Below are 18,584 nucleotides of genomic sequence, written 5' to 3' on the forward strand. Positions count from 1 at the left end.
TCAAAATCTTGAACTATTTTTTAATGTCTTACATCTTTTGGCTCAGAATCCAACAACATACACCATGTAATACTGTCACCATAGATACCCCCAAACTAGTGCAAAGTGTGGTGGTACATGGAGCACACAGAGCACACAAGAGCACTCACTAGCTGAGGCTCCATAAAAAGATGGAGCCATATCAGCAGCTTGGTGGGCCTGAGCTAACTATTGCTGCTGCTTCAGTTTCAGAACTCAGCTCCGAAGCACATGGCTCAGTTCTTCTAATTCTGATTTCCGAGCTACCGCAGGACTGTTCCTGCTTATTTTTCTAAAGCACTCATCTCCCCAGAACAAATAAAACCAAACAAAATAAAATGGAAAACCCTACCAAAATTGGGTGCTATACTGTACATATCTGTCTCTCATAGACAATGATGGCACGTGAAGCTTAGTAATGCTGCTCAATGTTGTTGTAAAAGGTACTACTGAAATTCATTCACATGCTACAAGTTTGCCATCTGTACCTGTTATTCATAGAATATTTCAGTGCTTCTCTCTACCCTTTGATTCACCTAGAATTAAAACAAGAAAGGGCCACTTCTTGGGATAAAATTAAGACAGCCATATATGAGCATCAACTATACCATTATTTGTCTGTTAGAAATGAAGTCAGTATTTGTGTTAGTTAAGGAACCGCACTGGTTTTGCACTTAATTTTGTCATATTTCTGTAAAATTTTGGGCAAGCCATAATACCCACATGCATCACTTCTACCATGGTATGACAGAGATAGTACATCCTTTTGTTATGGTTTTGATGACAGATGATGACAGATCTCCAAATTCTTGAGTAACTTATGAAATATTCTAGGCATGAATTAAAAATTAATCAATAACGTAAGTACTGCTCTTTACAAAACCATATTTTAAAGCACAGAATTTGTACCAAGAAGGCTTTGTTTAGCTTCCAAAACAGACTAAACTAAATCACATTGAGGATATTATTACATATGAAGATGATCAGCATGGAAGTTTAGTATGCAACATCCATTTTCCAACAGGCACTTTCCACACAGAGAGCACCCATGTTATTTGAAATGATCCAATACTACAAAGATGATGGACCCAAGAGAAGAGCAAATATAAACCAGTAATGAAGTGTACATGCTTCTCAATACAGTGCTATGCTGACAGCTACTTGTATAATGACAACAATAATAACCAAGTAGAGCATACACTCCTTTCTCTTGTTCTGAACCAAGTCAGCCCATGAGCAGGAGCACTTGGTAAATGAGAAATACTACACATGGAAACACCCTAAAAACAATGGCTTAGACATTAAATTTGGATGCAGGCAGAAAAGATTCTAACAAGAAAAAAAACTGAAATGTTTTGTAATACAAGTCTTTTCAGTTTAGTTGCATTTTTACTTTATTAAACTAAGATAGCTATTCATATAATGACTGCAAAGGAAAATATTTGAAAACATAAAATCTTTTTTATCTGTATTCATAATTTTGGAACTCATGCTATACTTTAAGTGGACAGAGATATAAGAAAATCTTCATTACCTTTAAGCATTGTTCTTCCAGTTGATCCTCCGAAGATATTTAAAAGACCACTTCTTGCTCCTAATGATGTAGTTGCTTCTAGCAAAGCACCAGTTATATAGTTAGAGAGCGCAGTCCTCTGAGAAGTGGCACGATATTGACAGTAAGCACCTGTTACACATGGTTTTACACAAAAACCATCTCCTTGGTATATACAGTCTGTAACAGATGTTGGGAGCTTCCTCAGAAGGTGAGGAATATATTGAAAAATATCTTCTGCTCCTTCCTCCTCTTCTCTCACTGTACTGAAGATCTGTGAAGAATGCAAAAGCATGGACTGTTAGTTCACTTGCTTAGGATAACATACTGAATATAAAAACAATTCCAAATGACCACGACTTCTTGTGAAGTTCAATGACCTGCAATATCTACTTATCCAAAACTGGTTTGTTAGAATTTTGGGTCAGGCTCCCAAACAGGATATTTAAGTGAGAAGTCATTCTGGCTTTCAATCTATGTTTAAAAGCATTCTAAAGAAAACCATTAGACTAAAAAGAACCCACATCAATATACCTCATCAACATTTAAAAATACTGAATATGAATAAAATTGTTTATAATACTATTAGATCTGTTGTACTTCCAGAAAACCTTAGAGATATCAGTAGCAGAAAAAATCAGATCAACTCAGGGTTGGCACTTTTTCTTGCTGAGTAGGTGGGGTTTTGCAAACAGAGATGGTTTTAATCACTCTGAACCCTCTTTCAAAATGTTCACATTTATTGCATTACTTCCAGCCTACACACAGGTCCTCTATCTAATATTGGTTTAGTACTCTTTTTCCAATATTTGTGATAACACACTAATGAACTTCAGTCTGTGGCTTAGCAACTAAGTAATGTTTGCTTATTTAAAAGGGTCTAATGATCAAAGCAAGAATCTGGAAGAAATCTCTTCATTTAGTATAAAAGGGGAGACTTGATTCTTCGCATTCTTCCATGATGACTTACTGATTAACATTAATAATTTGTTTCAATGATCTGTGCTTCTTAATTACAAAGTGTAAACTACAAATTAACACAGGGAAATGTCAGCATAACTGTCACCAGGACACGTGCTGAGACAATTTTCATGAGATTGATCCCCACCAGTCAAAGATGTGCAGAAGAAACAAGCTGATGGCTTCATGACAGTTTTTTTCAATTAGCGCCTTGTGTCTTGTTGCCATCCTTTCCCACATATAAACAAAATACAGCTATCCATCAACATGGCAGAAACTGCAGCCAGCCCTACAACGCAAGCACACATGTGCTCAGTCAAATGATAAGAACCTGTTTGCACAGCCTGTGCACGCCACATGTCAGAGGCACCGACACCCTGCCCACGGGACACACACGTGCCCAGCCACGGATCCAGGGAGGGAAGTGGCTCCCAGCATAGGGATCTCACACCCATCCACTTCTGCCCTGAGCCTGGCATTCACCCTGCCAGGTCAGTGAGGAGGGACCCAACTCCCTGCTCCATGAGGGGGATCTGACCCTCCACTAACAGAAGAAGTGAACAATGATGTGGTTCCTTCATCCATGTAAACAAATTGCAGAAAATCAATTACAATTTAATCTATTAAGTAGATATTTGCTATCTTAGCTTTAATTTTTGTAATAACCACCTTTGGGGGAAAACAGTAAAATTTTATATTAAAAATAGAATAATTCATTAACTAGTAATGTAATTCAATGATCTGAAAAAGAACACTGGCATATTTATTAAGATAAAGAAACTTTCACATGTTGACTATGGTTATATATAACTCAATCCCTTTAAAAGATACCTCCTGTGATGCACTACACTACTCATGCACTACACTACAGCATGAAATGTTGTGGCACCTTTTTTTTTCCCCTCTCCCTGCAGATCTTCCAAAATTTGTTTGGTCTGAGGTTTCTAGAAATATTACACCTGCAGCTTTATCTTCTTTTCTTTGCTATCTGGCAGTTTCACAGACTTTTAGACTGTCAGTATAGACACATCATCACCTTAATTCAGAAAGAAAATGTGTTCTTAAAGGGTGCCTTACCTGGATGGTATGTGTATAGATCTTTTATTTAGCTAACTGTCTGCAAGTACCTTTTCAAAAGGTGTACTGTGAAATAGTAAACCTTTGGACTATGAGTGTGTTACACACAGTAGACATAATTAGTCTTTTTAGTTTGTTTTAAAAAAATATTTAGTTAATGAATATAATTTAACTTCTCAAAACTGCAGTTACCATCCAAAATATTTTTTAAATTGGGCTCTGCAACTTATAAAGGCATGTTCTGTTGCCTACACAACTAAAATTTCTTTCAGCTGCCAAAGCAAAGAAACTATTTGTTGACAGAAATAGGCGACAGTGTTTTGCCGGAGAGATTATACATAGAATAATGGTGTTAATCTCTTCTGTGTAAAGTAGACTTTGGGGCACTAGCTGTCTCCAAAGACTTTGCACATCACATAACATTTTCAACTTCTGTTTGTTTTGATGTGTTAAAGTTCTGAGCGTGTTACTTCTGCTGCACACAGATGAGGTTACGAAAAAATACAGACTTACAATGTGTATACTTGTCAGCCCCTGTAAAGAACTGAAACAATCAGAATAGCAACAAATCCCTCAGGTAACTGACAGGGAAAACCACCTTTCAGAGAGATTGCAGCAGACAATTGAGAAATTTAATCTTGCCTGGGAGACAAAGAAGTTTATTCCAAGCCAGAGCTTACAGTTCATCCTGGCAGAATCCAGATCCTATTGATCCATGCCACTACCAAAGAATGACTAATGTAATTAAAAATGAATGTGAACCAAAAAGAGTAAGATGCAGCACTGAACTGAAAGCTACCCATCAAGAAACCAAGCCTCACTTTTGCCTTAGATATCAAATTAAAGATTTCAAAACCATCTGCAGTCTGATGTTGCCATGTCTCACTTACTGCATACAAAACAGTAACTCAAAGGAAACTCAGGACAGTATCTGACTCTGAAAGTGTTGCAATACTAAACATTCTGTAATGAACACGCAACACTTTTAAAATAAGAAACAAGATGAAACAGGAAGCTCCATATACTAATACACCAGTATTCCAATAAGAGTATACTATGGCTTCAATAGCTTTTACTTTCTTTTCTTTTTTAAGGAGATTTTAATGGTAAGTAAAAAGAAAATAAAAATTACTTGCAACATACAATATTTCTGATTTCTAGTAGAGAAAATTGTCCTCCAACTCAAAAATGAAAATTAGCATTAAAATAAAGATTAATTTCAGACAGAATTCCATCCTAGCAGCTTTACAACCAAGTCCATACTTGGAAAATGCATGGAAACAAAATAGATTATTCACTTCTTAATAATGTATTAAATAAATTATCAAAACTTTACTTTTAAAAGCCCCTCAGTTTTGCTTCTAGTAACTTAAAATGGTATCTGCAAGTTAACTTATTGATAACCTTCAGGCAATAAAAGTTTCCTACAGTGGCGACAGACATATTTTGCTAAGATATTTAAAAAATCTTTAAAAATAACTATAAGAACAAGCAAGTTATGCTAGCCTTGAAATTATTCCTTAGTTTTCTCTTGCAATCTTTTTTTTTCTGTTTAATCATCACGGAATTGCAAATTGGAATATGTCCTTTTCTCCACAACATTACTACAGCTTTACTGTGTAGAAATGGCAGAAATCTAAAGACCGCAGCCACTTACTGCCCAGTTTATGACACACATTCCCCCAGAATGAAGCTGGAGTTCATGGGTACTGCTGTACTGGAAATATCAGATATAGCAGTTCATAAAAAATAATTGTGATTTCTTACTAAAATGCACATGTATCTCTTACTGTAGTCTTTTTTTTGTTTCTCTTTTCATATTTTTTCTGCCTCAGGTATTTAGCTTAGACCTTGGAGGCATGCTATCATGTTGTCAAATATCTAGCTGCTGCTGTGCTTTTAAAACCCAGAAACTGGAATTATGAACCGACTAAAAACGTCCCATTTATTAGGCAGCAGAATATTTACAGAAGAATGTGTGTACCCAAGAATTTCATTGCAAAGAATAGTCATGAGAAATTATGCTTATTGCTACTACACTGTAAAAATATGACACAATAGGGTAATGAGGTTTTAATACTTCACTGCATCTGTCCAAACACTCTCTAAACACATCTATCAAGATATCCTGAATAATCAAGACGAAATACTGAAATGTAGTTTCAGGTGTGTGCATGTGTTCAGTTGGTACAACACATTTCAGACTGATTTCCTGGCTGTTCACCTACAGAGCACTTCTATGATGGAGGGTTGCTGACAGCAGCCTGTCTTCATTTGTTGCACACTTTTAAAGCATTTTTATATGCCTGTAAGCCATAGTGGTATAATAACAAGTAATAACTCTCAGGACAGTATGTGTTGAAGATCATTTAAATACCTCCTTTGAAAACACAAAGGTTTTACAGAACATACAAGCCTAAGCACAATTAACAGCACAGGAAATGCTGCTCTTTTCAAATTTGTTCTGTTCCAAGAAAAATTACATTCAAGTGACGAAATTCTGTGAGTGATTTTTCATTTTGGCCTTGCAGGTTTTTCAGAAGAAAACCCTTACTAAAATTGGTCAAATGAAGCTAACAGTGATCTCTTGGAAGTCATGACCAAGGACCATTCCAATTGCTTTTACATGTATTTATTCTATCATTTAATTCGGATATATATAGCATGGAATACAAGCACAGTCTGCTATGCAAAAAAACACCGTTGTCAGAAAGAAACTAATATGCAAAGTGAACTTGGGTGAATGAGGCATTAATGCAGAATTGGTCAATATTTGAGTTTTATGTCTTCCAAAATGATACTCCAGCATAACACTTCGGAGCATATATTAGTAAAAAATGTAAAAATAGGTACTGCTGATAGTTAGTTTTCTGAAGTACGCTGAATTTTCTCAGCTTTATCTCATTCACGTTATGACCATACCCTCACTGATTAGTTCATAACATTTCAAGATCATTGCTAAAGTACAAATCTTTAATTCAAGGTCTTTCTAAAATATGAATGTCTTGTAACAATTTCTGATTATGTATCAATTATAAGAACTGAAATACATTAAACACCGAATGCATTTTTTGTTATCCTTACAATAGTGTATATGTTTGTCTTTCTGTGTACATGATATTCTCAAGAGGACATGCCAGAGGCCATATCTCAAACAGTTGTGCAGGTTGTTCAAAGCCGAGGGATTTTACTGTGTTTGACAAAGAGGATGCTGAGAACAGCGGAAAGGTCTGCTCTGTCAGGACTATTTCTCAGCTCTGTTCACTGGCAAGTCTTCTTCACTTCAGCAATCAAATAGGTGAGGTCTTCAGAAATCCTTTCAAGAAACTGGACATTTTGGTAAGTGGCTTTCAGTGTCTGGAGTACAAAAGTCAGATATTTGGACTGTTAGAACACTAACTTCTTGGTGGTACTCGGCAGCCTGTAACCAAATAAGCACACACCAGGACAGCTGATGAAATTTTTGGCTATGTGTCTAACCAAGTTCTGGTATTTACAAGAACAAGTAGGGCAAGGTTTATGATAAAACCTGTGGTCAACTAAATTTCATTCCCAACTTATTATTCCAGATGATGTGGATGAATGCAATCACTCAACTGTAAGCTTTTCTAAATTGTAGCACCACTGAAATTTGTGAGAGACTCTTGACTGTCCAGCCCAGCAGGAGATGAAACACCATTCCCATTCCACATCCACTGTAACAGCTACTAAGAAGAAAGCTCTACCCTGCCTGAAACCAGGACAGCTACCTCTCCCAAGCTTCTCTGATCTGTCATGACACTCTATTGCAGTTTCTCCCTGCGGCAAACACAAAGACAACTATCTGGCAGTTTTGCAAGCTGGCATCAAACTCACAGATCCTCTCCCAGCATCTCATGATCCAACATTTTTGGCTAACAGGCAACATTCTTAAAGTACAAACAGCCATCCCAGATTAAAATAAAATGCAATCAAATAAAGGGTTACATATTATCATGCCTTTCTTCATACTCAACAGCTTTTGGAGATGTATTTGAACATCACCCTTCAGGTGGCTTTGCAAGCCAGCAATTGCCCCGCCAAGCAGAACTGACAGACTCAGCAGTGGCACTTGCCACCTGGCCTGCCTGCAGCTTTACCAACAGGAGAACAAGAACTACCACTGCCTGAAGGTTTTACTGAAACACAGCCATTTGGTGCAGGTTTGCATATGTGCTTAAGAAATAGCAGTAAAGGGCTATTTTGATAACTAATCAGCAAGAAAACTAGAGCTATAAATACATATTCACAGTGAAATATATGCAATTCAGCAAAAATGGAAAGAATGGCAGGGAGTAAGAGTATTGTCTATATCTTAACTTGCTCATATCTTGCTTTCTATGTTTTTTCACATGGTGTTAAAACGTTATAACCTCCCTGCTGAGATGCCAGTTTTTGTAATGGAAAAGTTCCTTAAAGTATCCCTAGACTGCTGAAACACTGTACTGTATTTTAAAAAATAAGAAAAAAAATAAGAGGACACAGTGTCATGGTATAATCTGAAGTGTACTTCATAACATACAAGGAATGCTATGTTGTCTTGTCCTTATAGTAGGAATAAATCTCCCAATTGAAACAGAAGCTGCCCTCCCTGGGGTAGGGCACATACAACTTGCAGAGGAGGTGCATGCATTGGAGCCTGTCCAGTCCCCTTACACACCTGAAGGAAAGAACACATCACAGGAGAGAAATAAAGGGCTTCAGGCATCTCTTCATCATTGGAGTCAATGCTTTTTCCAGCATACTCACATAGCTTTCCTAATGTCCAGTGATGCAGTCACTGTGGGAGACCCAGATATTTTCCTTTTCTGCAAATGATCTTCAGGTTCCAGCAATTTAGAAGAAACACTGTGGATACCCTTCCAGCAGCTGTCTTGCCAATATCCTTTTTGCAATGTCTGCTCTCAAAAACCTTTCCAACTTTTGTGCTCTCTTTAAGGATGAGGAAGATGCATACAGAATGTCAGCACAGAGATCAAGACAAGAGTATCAAGCTGCAGAGCAACAATGCTCACTTACTCAACAGCAAGTTTTGTTGAGTATTCAGTTCTACACAGTAAGTTGTAAATGGGCAATGTGGCCCAGAGCAGCAGAGGACACACACAAAACAGATGAGCTGACCCTGGGAACATGGAAATCAGTGTCAATGGCAGCTGGAAGGCTGCCAAAAGAGCGATCAAGCACAGATGTGCCCAAACACTAATATTCATTAAGTGATGTTCTGTGAACTTTCTAAAGCTTCGATTGCAATTACAGAATGTGCATTACCTCACCAGCCAATATTTCTTATGAATTGCATCCTGTTAAGGATGAGATAATTTCAAGAACAGAAACAGAATTTAATGAGGATTAAACTATCTTGCACAGGCAATAATCCTTAAGTACAGTTCAACATTCTTCAGAAATATTATTAGCCATCCCTATTCAGTTCTGGTATCTGACAAGTGCCTTAAGTGGAGAATTTTTTTCATTCCTTATTATCAGGAAATGATGACACAGTTTTTAAAACAATAATTTGAGATTTGGATTTTTGACCAGAAATTGTAACAGCAGATCGAAACTTCCAACAAGTCATCATTTTTACTTTTGATAAAAACTTGGTTGCTATTACTTACTTATTTTCCATTTCTGTAAGGTAACAGTATTAAATAGCCCTTTCCAAAGGAAAGATGAACTTCACAGATTTAGAAGATGGAAAGCAGGGTGATGTAATTAGGATACAGATTTAAAACAATACCTCCACCCTGAGAAAGTCCTGCTTTTCATGGCAGGTACTATACTTTAGATTCAAATAACTATTAAGAAGAATCACCTTAAGATATAAATAAGAGGCTGATAAAAGGCATTAATTGTCATTTGAAAGTTTTTTCATAAACACTTGAAATTTCAAGTTGATTACAGAGAAGATGAAAGGATGACACTGTACACAAAATAGGAGTTCTCCACATCACTTTTCAGCAATGTGAAACAATGCCCTTGCCAGTGAAAAAAACCTCTGTAATCTTTGCTAGAAAAGGCAAAAAACATCACTTTCAGCTGGGTCAGTTATTTATACCTCTGTTGGTACAAGTGTGTATGTGAAAAAATATATACTTATTAATTATTTTATTACTAAGTTCACTTGCTAACTTAGTTTTAAGTATTTTTTAATCTTTTTCTAGTCCTTTGCAACTTTTAACTTTTAGATGTTTTCTGTTCTACTCTTGTCAATTCTACATGCAGCCAGTATTCTTTTTATTTCCTGAGTGTTTATTTACTTCCTCCAACTTTCACCAACAATTTATGAACAATTTGCTGCCTTAGTAACTAAATAAATTAAATTACTCTTTTAAATAAACATCTGAGTAATCTCCACCTAACTAATGCACACCTTGGGGTTTTTTTACTGAAAAGCTGATAGTTTTAGTAGTCTGACGTGGATCATGTCTTTGAACATCTGATTGTGTGGACTGGAATTTCTTGGGTTATCAGCTTTCAAAATTACCTACTATGTTTTTTAACATAAAAGTATAAGTACCACACACATAAGTACTGTTCAAAAGTATATTTTAATAATGACTTTTGATATACCTTACTGATGATAAAAAAGCATTCATATAAAACTTCACAGGTGTGTTATAAAAAGTACTTGAAACAAGAAGATGATTAGCAGGTTGAATTTTTGATTCTGAAGTTTTAGTGTAGCTATGTACATTATCTAAAATAGGCTAATTAGGCTTAAAACTCTCAGAAAGACTGAAATAATTCACTCAAACCATTTAGATGTTAGAATATTAAATGTGTCATGATGAAACAATTTCAATTCAGGACATATTAGTATTTTCATTTTAAATTCCTCCTTTCATCATAGTAGAAAGGTCTTTGGTACGTCAAACTGGAAAGGATGCTACTATTACAATGGATCACTAAATCCCCCAAATGACCCACATCTTTTTTTTAACCTATTATTCTGTATGTGGAGCAATAGCAAGTCTAGATTTTCTCTAAAAAACAAACAAAAACCCTAGACATGCATCAGATACAGGCAGAAATCTGTATGGGTTTGTACCTTAATACCAACTGTATTCTTCCCATTTGAGGAAAGGCTTCCACAGAACTCACACATTTAAAAATAGCTGCATTCCCACTCATGTGAACTGATTATTTAAACAACTTTGAAAGATGAGCTTAGTTGCATAGTCCTGATCTATAAACTGACAATAAGGTTTAGGAGTAACATACAGTAAAGAAAGAAAACACTTAAAGAGATCTCCTGTCAACATGATCATCTTAGAACCGAATAGAAAACCTAAAAATTATCCCTGTTGAAGAACATATCTCACCACCCCTTACAAGTTTGGTTTCTTATCCTCTTTCTACAATCTCATCTATTTGTCAAAGTTCACTATAGCTGCTTATGCCAAACTCTGGCCTTAAGTGTTCTTTAAAAATATTTTGTTAATATGTATACTTATAACTGATTCAGAAAGCACACAGTCTGTTCCATTCCCATGTCTCTCATATTAAAATTCATAAGATAGCCAGTGGCAAGGGTTAAAGGTCATAGAACTGGCTAATTCTGTTTTTACACAGTGTAATGATGCATCCCTGCAAGCAGAGAAACTGCTCAGAATTGCCTTAGAAGATCTCAGAGTAAGCTCAGAGTAAATGTGCCAAAGCTCAGACACAAAGTACATGTAATAAAAATATCTTTCTAATTATTCAATCACTATTTTTATTTGTATCAGAAAAGGTTCATAATGGGATTTTATTGTACTTTACATTCTGGACTTAAATTGAAAGGTGGATCTCAGCCCATCTATCAGAAACAGTCTATAGTTCAGATATGTAGATAGAAACCTAAGGATTGAATAAATGTCAAGTGCAATAGAACCTTGCTGTATCCCAAAATACTTTCATTTATAACCAATTTTAACTGATATTACAGTAAAAGATTGGTAGGCAGATTACTACAGCTGTGAAATTTATGCATCCTACCCATGGCATACAGCTAATAAAAGAGCAAGTTTTCCTTAGCACAGGAAATCTAGTTCTCATTTTCTAATTTTATAGACACTGAATCCATGCCTATTTGTTTGCTTGTACTTCAGCTGTTGGGTTCATAGGGTCACATGAATAATTATAAGATTATTTTGGATAGTACTTTGGGGCCAGGAAATTCTCAGAGTTTTCATGACTGAATTTTTTGATAGACTTTTAGGTCAGGATACAGAACATGATTTCATGAAACAAAATAACTCTGTTCTATAAAGAGGCATTTTCCACTTTAAGGGTTTTTTTTAAAAATTACCCAGAAATAGAAAAGGCAAAATTCCTTGCCCAAAGTCACAAGAGAATATTGATACTTCAAACTTAGCTTTGAAATTACATGTTTAATCATAATTTACTGATAAAAAGTGAGTCTTCATTCACCATCATTCACAATGAACATTTAATAACAACCCTACAAAAAGATAAGAATAAAAAAGGGCTATCTTGTAAATTTTTAGAATAAAAATTTCGGCTAAAACTAAGTGATCACAATGATCCATCACGGTACAATACAGCAATTTTCCTTATGTTGCTTTCTTGGATCAAGAACACAGTACCTTCAACACTATTCATCTTCCCTGGTCATTATCTGCTAAGACTGTGCTGCATCTGGAAGTGTAGAAAAGCTATACATGTGAAGACATTGTGAACAACTAATATACAACACAGCCACCTAAAAAAATAACTTCCTGTTTTCCTTGTTGCCAGCTGGAGAGTTCACCTGTTGCCTCTAAATAACTGTTCTGCAGAACACCGTACATTCAATTTTCACATCATCTTTCTATTTTATGAAACAACTTTGATGATAAATACCTAATACACACTAATAGTCATACTTACATTAAGACAACTGTATACTGGAATCAAACTGAATCTATGGCAGCAATTGTCACTGAAAGAGTTTTTAATTATCATCTGAATCTGCTAAAATGATGCAAGGGTGGTAACATTGTTATTAAGTTAAAACTGATGCTCCAAAGGGAGCTTTGGAAGCCAAGTTCAAGATCTAAACATGGGGCATTGATTCATTAATTCTATTTCCAGTTCAGTTTAACTTGCCTGAAAATCACAAAAGAGATAATCTAAAGTTCTGCAATTTTCAAAAGTTCTAATTCCTTCATCACATTTAAAACACATTTTTTAAGGTAAATATGCTTGTTTTAAGGGAATGAGTATGAGTGAAAAAGTAGAGTGACTGAACAAGGGAGAAAGAATAAGAGCACAGTAGTTCAGAATTTAAATTACACTTTTTAATTGTTGATGAAGTTAAGTTTCTGCAGGATCAGAGTATATGTTCTCCTTTCTTTTCCCATTGGAGTGGAATGTCACTGGAGGCTTGATTTTCAGAATTTAAGGCATCTGGCTTAAGACCAGATGAACAAAAATATTTTAAACTAAATTTCCTTATTCTCTGGGGATTGTTACAGAGCCAGGGACTAGAGTTTAGTCGTCCATGAGATTTATTTTGCTTTAGCATTAGCTTCAACTAAACTTTGTATATACAACAGCTTCCTTACCAAAATTCATAGCCACTCTGCTCAGTGTAATCATTTTTATAAATTGCAATTATATTACACTGAATTACATGCATAAGTGACCTGTGTGTATGCTTAGCCTCACAAAATGAAGGATAAAACCTAGATTCCTATTACAAGCTTCTCTTTCGTACTATCACACCAGTTCTGAAAACATTTTGACTTATTTATCTATAAGTACATGTGCCAAATTTAGGATTCTTTAAACTTTAAAAGCTTCACCTTAATGAGAAATAGTGCTCTTTAACAGCTTTGGGAGAGCTGAGTACAGATTTGTTTTGAATTAACTACACCAAGTTTTTATGTACATAACAAACTATTCACGTACTTGAGGGAGGAAAATTTGTAATGGATGTTTCAGTTAACTATTAAGCAAAAATGGTTGTTTGCTCTTGTTTTAAATAATTATCATTGAAAGACGAAAAAACGTTGAAAGCATTGTATGTTTCCATGAAACTCTAGCAGTAGCTTAACATTTTACTCAAGTCCCAAATACTTTCAATTTGACAAGTACATTCTCAAGATCTTTAGAGGGCAGTTTTGTCACAGCATCATCATTCTGAGAATAAGCAGGAAGACTTGTTCAAACAGTGCTATGATAAAAACTTAAGGTGACATCAGGGACAAAAAAAACCAGAAAACCAGTACTTTATAAAGATTAGATAGATCTAATGGATCTTTACTGTAGAACAGAATAAACAAGATAATTTCCAGGCTCCTATCTTCTCAGAACCACATCAAGGACAATCTATTCCGTAGAGGGAAAAGTTTACATATGCTTTTTATAACAGAAATCTCATCAAATGCCAAATCTACATTAAATATATAAACCTATTGCAATATTGGCATTGCAAAGGGCAACTGCATGGTGCAAAAAAAGTAATTTCCATCTGTACTTTTAAAACCAATTTTCAAACTCAGTCTTTATATTCCATAAGTTACTCTACAAACTGTACTAACGCATTCTTCTATAATGAAATCTGCTTATGAAGACGTAAAGACCACATGAAAACAAATTGACGCAATGATGGAAGTCTAGCTACTTATGAAAATACAAAATGTAAAGCTTGGGCACTAGTTTGGTTTTATTAAAATGACTGATACAGAAAAGACACTCACTGAGAGTCATGACCCCTCTCTAAATTAATAGAAAGGTAAGAACGAATAAAGATGGCAACAAATACAATTCCATAAAGCAAGAATGGGCTTGCTAACTGCCCTTCAATATGTGCTTGACATATGTGTGACTGTAATTCAACATTTTGTCCAGTCATTCTTTTTTAGTCTTCTGACTGGCTGACTGTGTATTTTATTCATTTACAGGACATTAGTGCCCTAGACTTACTAATATATCAGCAAAAGCCCATATTTACATGCTACTTAGTAATATGGCAATTTAGAAAAATGCCCTATCTGTATAACCCACAGCTCACCTTTTTTATCACTCTGTACACACTTTAAAACAGGAACTTTTATCTTCCTATGCATTTATTCTGCTTCTTGGAGAGCAGGTCCCACAACCTAATGCTGCCAAACATTATCATAGTATATACGATTTCACATATTTTTAATGTATCAACCTTTAGTTCCCCTTTGTGTTATGATTTTGTAGCAGCACCAAAAAAAAAAATTAATATTTGGACATGTTACTTAAAACCTCAAGGCCCTGTCATAATGTTCCCAGGTCATTTGATTTGAACATAACCAAACTACAAGGTATCAGAAAGGTAAAACTCTTGCTATTTAAGTGAAATTAAGAGAAGTTGTCACAGAGATAGAAAGTTTGTGTTCATTAAGTGCAACCATCACAACTTATTGTTACTCATCATGAGAGCTCATGTACGAAAAAGAACAGTATTGTGTTATTTTTCACAAGCAGGATCTTGGATCCCTCATTAACCAACCTAGACAATAAATTGCTTGTCAAGTCAAAAGCACTGTTCAGTTTAAATTCCTGAAACATATTGCTTTACTGGAAGACTAGTCTGGTACATTTAAACATTAGACAATTTCCAAGTTTTTTAGACTATTTAAAAGTACAACATAGGTTTGAGAAAATGAAACAATTCTCTATCATGACTAGTGGGTAGTGTAATTTTAGCTTCACATGCACATGATGGGAAAATAAGACAAAACTGAATTTTTAGCATTTATAAAAATATACATAATAATCAAATGTCATCCTGATTGCATTTCTACTGAACAATTTTGTATTGATTACACTGGGTGAAGCGATAGCTACAGAATTTTTTTCCACTTATATTTTACTGCATATTCAAAAACACAAGTCTTACAGACTTTGCTAATGATTTCAATATACTTCACTAAAAATATCAAGTTTTTTCTATAAATCCTTGCTGTACATGCAATATTTCTTCATCAAGTCACACATCAAGAGTCAGAAATTCACTGGGGGGTTTAATGTCAACTTAATTAACTGCATCTAAGTATTTTATCAAAACAATAAAGTAAGAAAAATAAATGTCTGTAGTTAATATTTACATAATTTATAGAGTTAGAACCCAATACTAAGCAAAAAAGTAGACTTTATAACTTTATGTGCTAAAATTCTGTAAGTGGCTTTACAATGAATTAAACACAACAAGCTAGTAAACATTCACATTCGGTATCCCTATTTTAAATAAAAAGAAAACAATAAAATTACTAATTGCTTACAAGAACAGGATAAGTATTCACTGAAAAGAAAGTTGTTCCAGAAAGAAATATCTTGCTTAATAAAGCAAGAATATATTTTTCTCCAGCACTACATTCTCCTTTCTGACGAAGGAAAGCTTTCCTATTATCCCTGGAGCATGAAAAACTTTTTAACAGTTTATATTACATGAACCATACCTTTTTCCCTTGTGTTTCACCATATCCATATCATATCATCTGGCAGGAAAAATGACAAAACTTATAGAGATTGAAACAAGCCAACACAAGCAGAAAGTGCAGGTTGGCTTTCAGCAACCCACGATGACAGCCTGTTCCCGTCTACAGAGACTGCCTGAGAGCCTGCAGAGAAAAGAACTGTGCTGCCAAATCTTAATCCCGTGGCTGCACTGCACATGGGGCTGCCTCACCTCTGCAGCTCCTACAAGTCTACTTCCCAACAGTCTGTGGAAATTTGTTCCTTGTAAAAACTCCATAAGCATTTCAATGTGATCACAGACACACAGATAATAAAATCTGATACATTTAATGTTTAATTTTGCAGGCCTACTGGAGTTTGTGTTTACATTACTGCAAATGAAATGATGCAATGCTTAATTTATCTGAAGGCACCGCCTTGTGCTTGGTATTGTATGAATTTACAGAAAAAATTAATTTACAATGCCAGCCATGAAGCAATTTCTAAAACGTAGTTATAAATACAGAAAATAAGGTCACTGGCATGATGTAAACTCACTGTAAGCAAAAGTAAAATGATTCTTCCCACATTAGATTTCTCATCTCTAAGCTACTAACACAATTATACTACTGCAGAAAATGTACAGATTAACAGGGAAAAAACTTTGAGACAAATTATATAAACAGAAGAGGATTATTTCTAATTGCAGTCCTCTAGAACCAGTTCCCAAGCGCACGGCTGAGGCTGCCACACACTGCTCTGCTCTCATGCTGTCCTTCCTACTGACCCACCATATTTCTTCACAAGGGGGCACAATTTATAAAGGAAAGGCCTGGTGCACAAGTCATTTTTGCAAGCCTAAAAAATTCCAAGGACAGCTGTATTCTACTTTAAGAGAGTCCCAGAGGAACACAAAGTAGATGAATGAGAATTTTTGCTAGTGCAGGAACTGAAATAAGCAGCTTTACAAATCCTTGTTTTTGTTAATTAAAGATACACGATGGAGCCAACATGAAAGTACTGCAGCACACTGGCTATTTTGTGGCTTTCCTCAGAAAGGGTCCTTAAAGTGGGTCACACTTCAAATAAACACGAATAATTCCGTATCTGGTAACCTGGGTAACTTCATCTCAGAAGTGGGCCTTGTTACTATTTAGTTATCCCTCAAATACTGCTCTTCAGTAAATTGATCTCTGAACAAACACTGATTGAAAAAAGATTATAGGTGAGAATAACAAGTTATGGAAGGGAGGAAAAAAAACAAGTATGTGATAAAAGTAATGATGACAAAGGTAAAAGTAGGAAAACCACTGACTAGCAAGAGTTTTGAAGAACCACTGATAGCAGAACGTGATGTAAATGTGAGAGTTGCATATCTTCTGAATTCTTTTTAAATAACCTGACACACCACTTACTGGCTTTAAGATACCTTTCTCTACAGTTATGGAAACACAGAGAAGAAAAACTCTTAAAAGATATGCTACAGTTGCATGCTAGGATGGTGGGAAAGTAAAAAGCACGTAAAATGTCCAACTATTAGTAAAACATGATAGCTTCATTCAGTATTCTCTTACAATAATTAGCAGACAGCAATAAGTACATAAAAAATGCACATGGCAGAGAGCATTATGTTCAAAGAAAACAGATATAATGATTTCTGAAAAAAAAACTATACCAAATGTTTTAATATTATTGTATTTATCAGGACTACCAATTTTAAATACAAGATTATCTAGGCAAGTAGTGCAAAAATAGCAGGAAGTAGCTTAAGGCTATACAAAAAAATGTATAAAATTTCTTAACACCTTGTCATTAAACACCCCAAAGATCAATACATTAGAGCCATTTTAAGTATTTGGGCTCTGGCATTACAATGCAGTTTTCTCAATCTTCCAAAACTGAAGCAAGAAAAATTTCACATGCATGCTTTTGTTGAATAAGACTTCCTAGGATTCATAAAATAAACTTTTCTACAGAATCTTCTCTTTCTCTAAAAATAATGAAATATCATACAACAACTACATGTGAAGGACTTTTCTTTAGAAAAAAATAATTTGTTTAACTCTAATAACTGATCCTCTGGTATTGCTTTGATATTTTAACACATGCTTTAGTATCCAACCTCCCTAATACCGTTTTCCGGTTTATTTTCTGAAGTGCTAGAAGCTGGAAGAAATTTTTTAGTGGTTATATTCAGGGAAAATGTACTTTTGATTGATGCCTTTAAGATCTTCTAAATTTGGTTCACTGTTCCCATACAGATTTGTGTCTAGAAGACAACCCCTTGGAATTCCCAAGCGTGAAAAGAACAGCGTAAACACCTCTTCCATATATACCAATTTCATTGTATCTTTTGTAGTCAGAGATGGATCAATTACTTCTGAGCAAAAGGGCAACAGTAAAACAACAAGAGAAGGAGAGTTCATATGGGTAATGAGTGAGAGAAATAGCTGTAGTCTCTTCTTGCCTATTTTGTGCCCAATAATGAGTGTTTCTACACAGAACAACAACTTAGGAGGTACACACTCAGCCTTCTGCTTTC

The 18,584-nt window shown here is 35.2% G+C and overlaps 1 protein-coding gene across 1 annotated transcript in view; it reads right to left on the reverse strand.

Annotated features, from left to right (window-relative positions):
- The window catches only part of PLCE1 (phospholipase C epsilon 1), a 116,267-nt gene that overhangs the window by 75,134 nt on the left and 22,549 nt on the right, over nucleotides 1–18,584 (reverse strand). Inside the window, exon 2 of the mRNA XM_066554672.1 lies at nucleotides 1,553–1,844. Coding sequence (XP_066410769.1) covers nucleotides 1,553–1,844 — 292 coding nt within the window. The remainder of the gene's footprint in view (nucleotides 1–1,552; nucleotides 1,845–18,584) is intronic.

The sequence above is a fragment of the Molothrus aeneus genome, chromosome 8, assembly GCF_037042795.1.
Source record: "Molothrus aeneus isolate 106 chromosome 8, BPBGC_Maene_1.0, whole genome shotgun sequence".
Taxonomy (NCBI): domain Eukaryota; kingdom Metazoa; phylum Chordata; class Aves; order Passeriformes; family Icteridae; genus Molothrus; species Molothrus aeneus.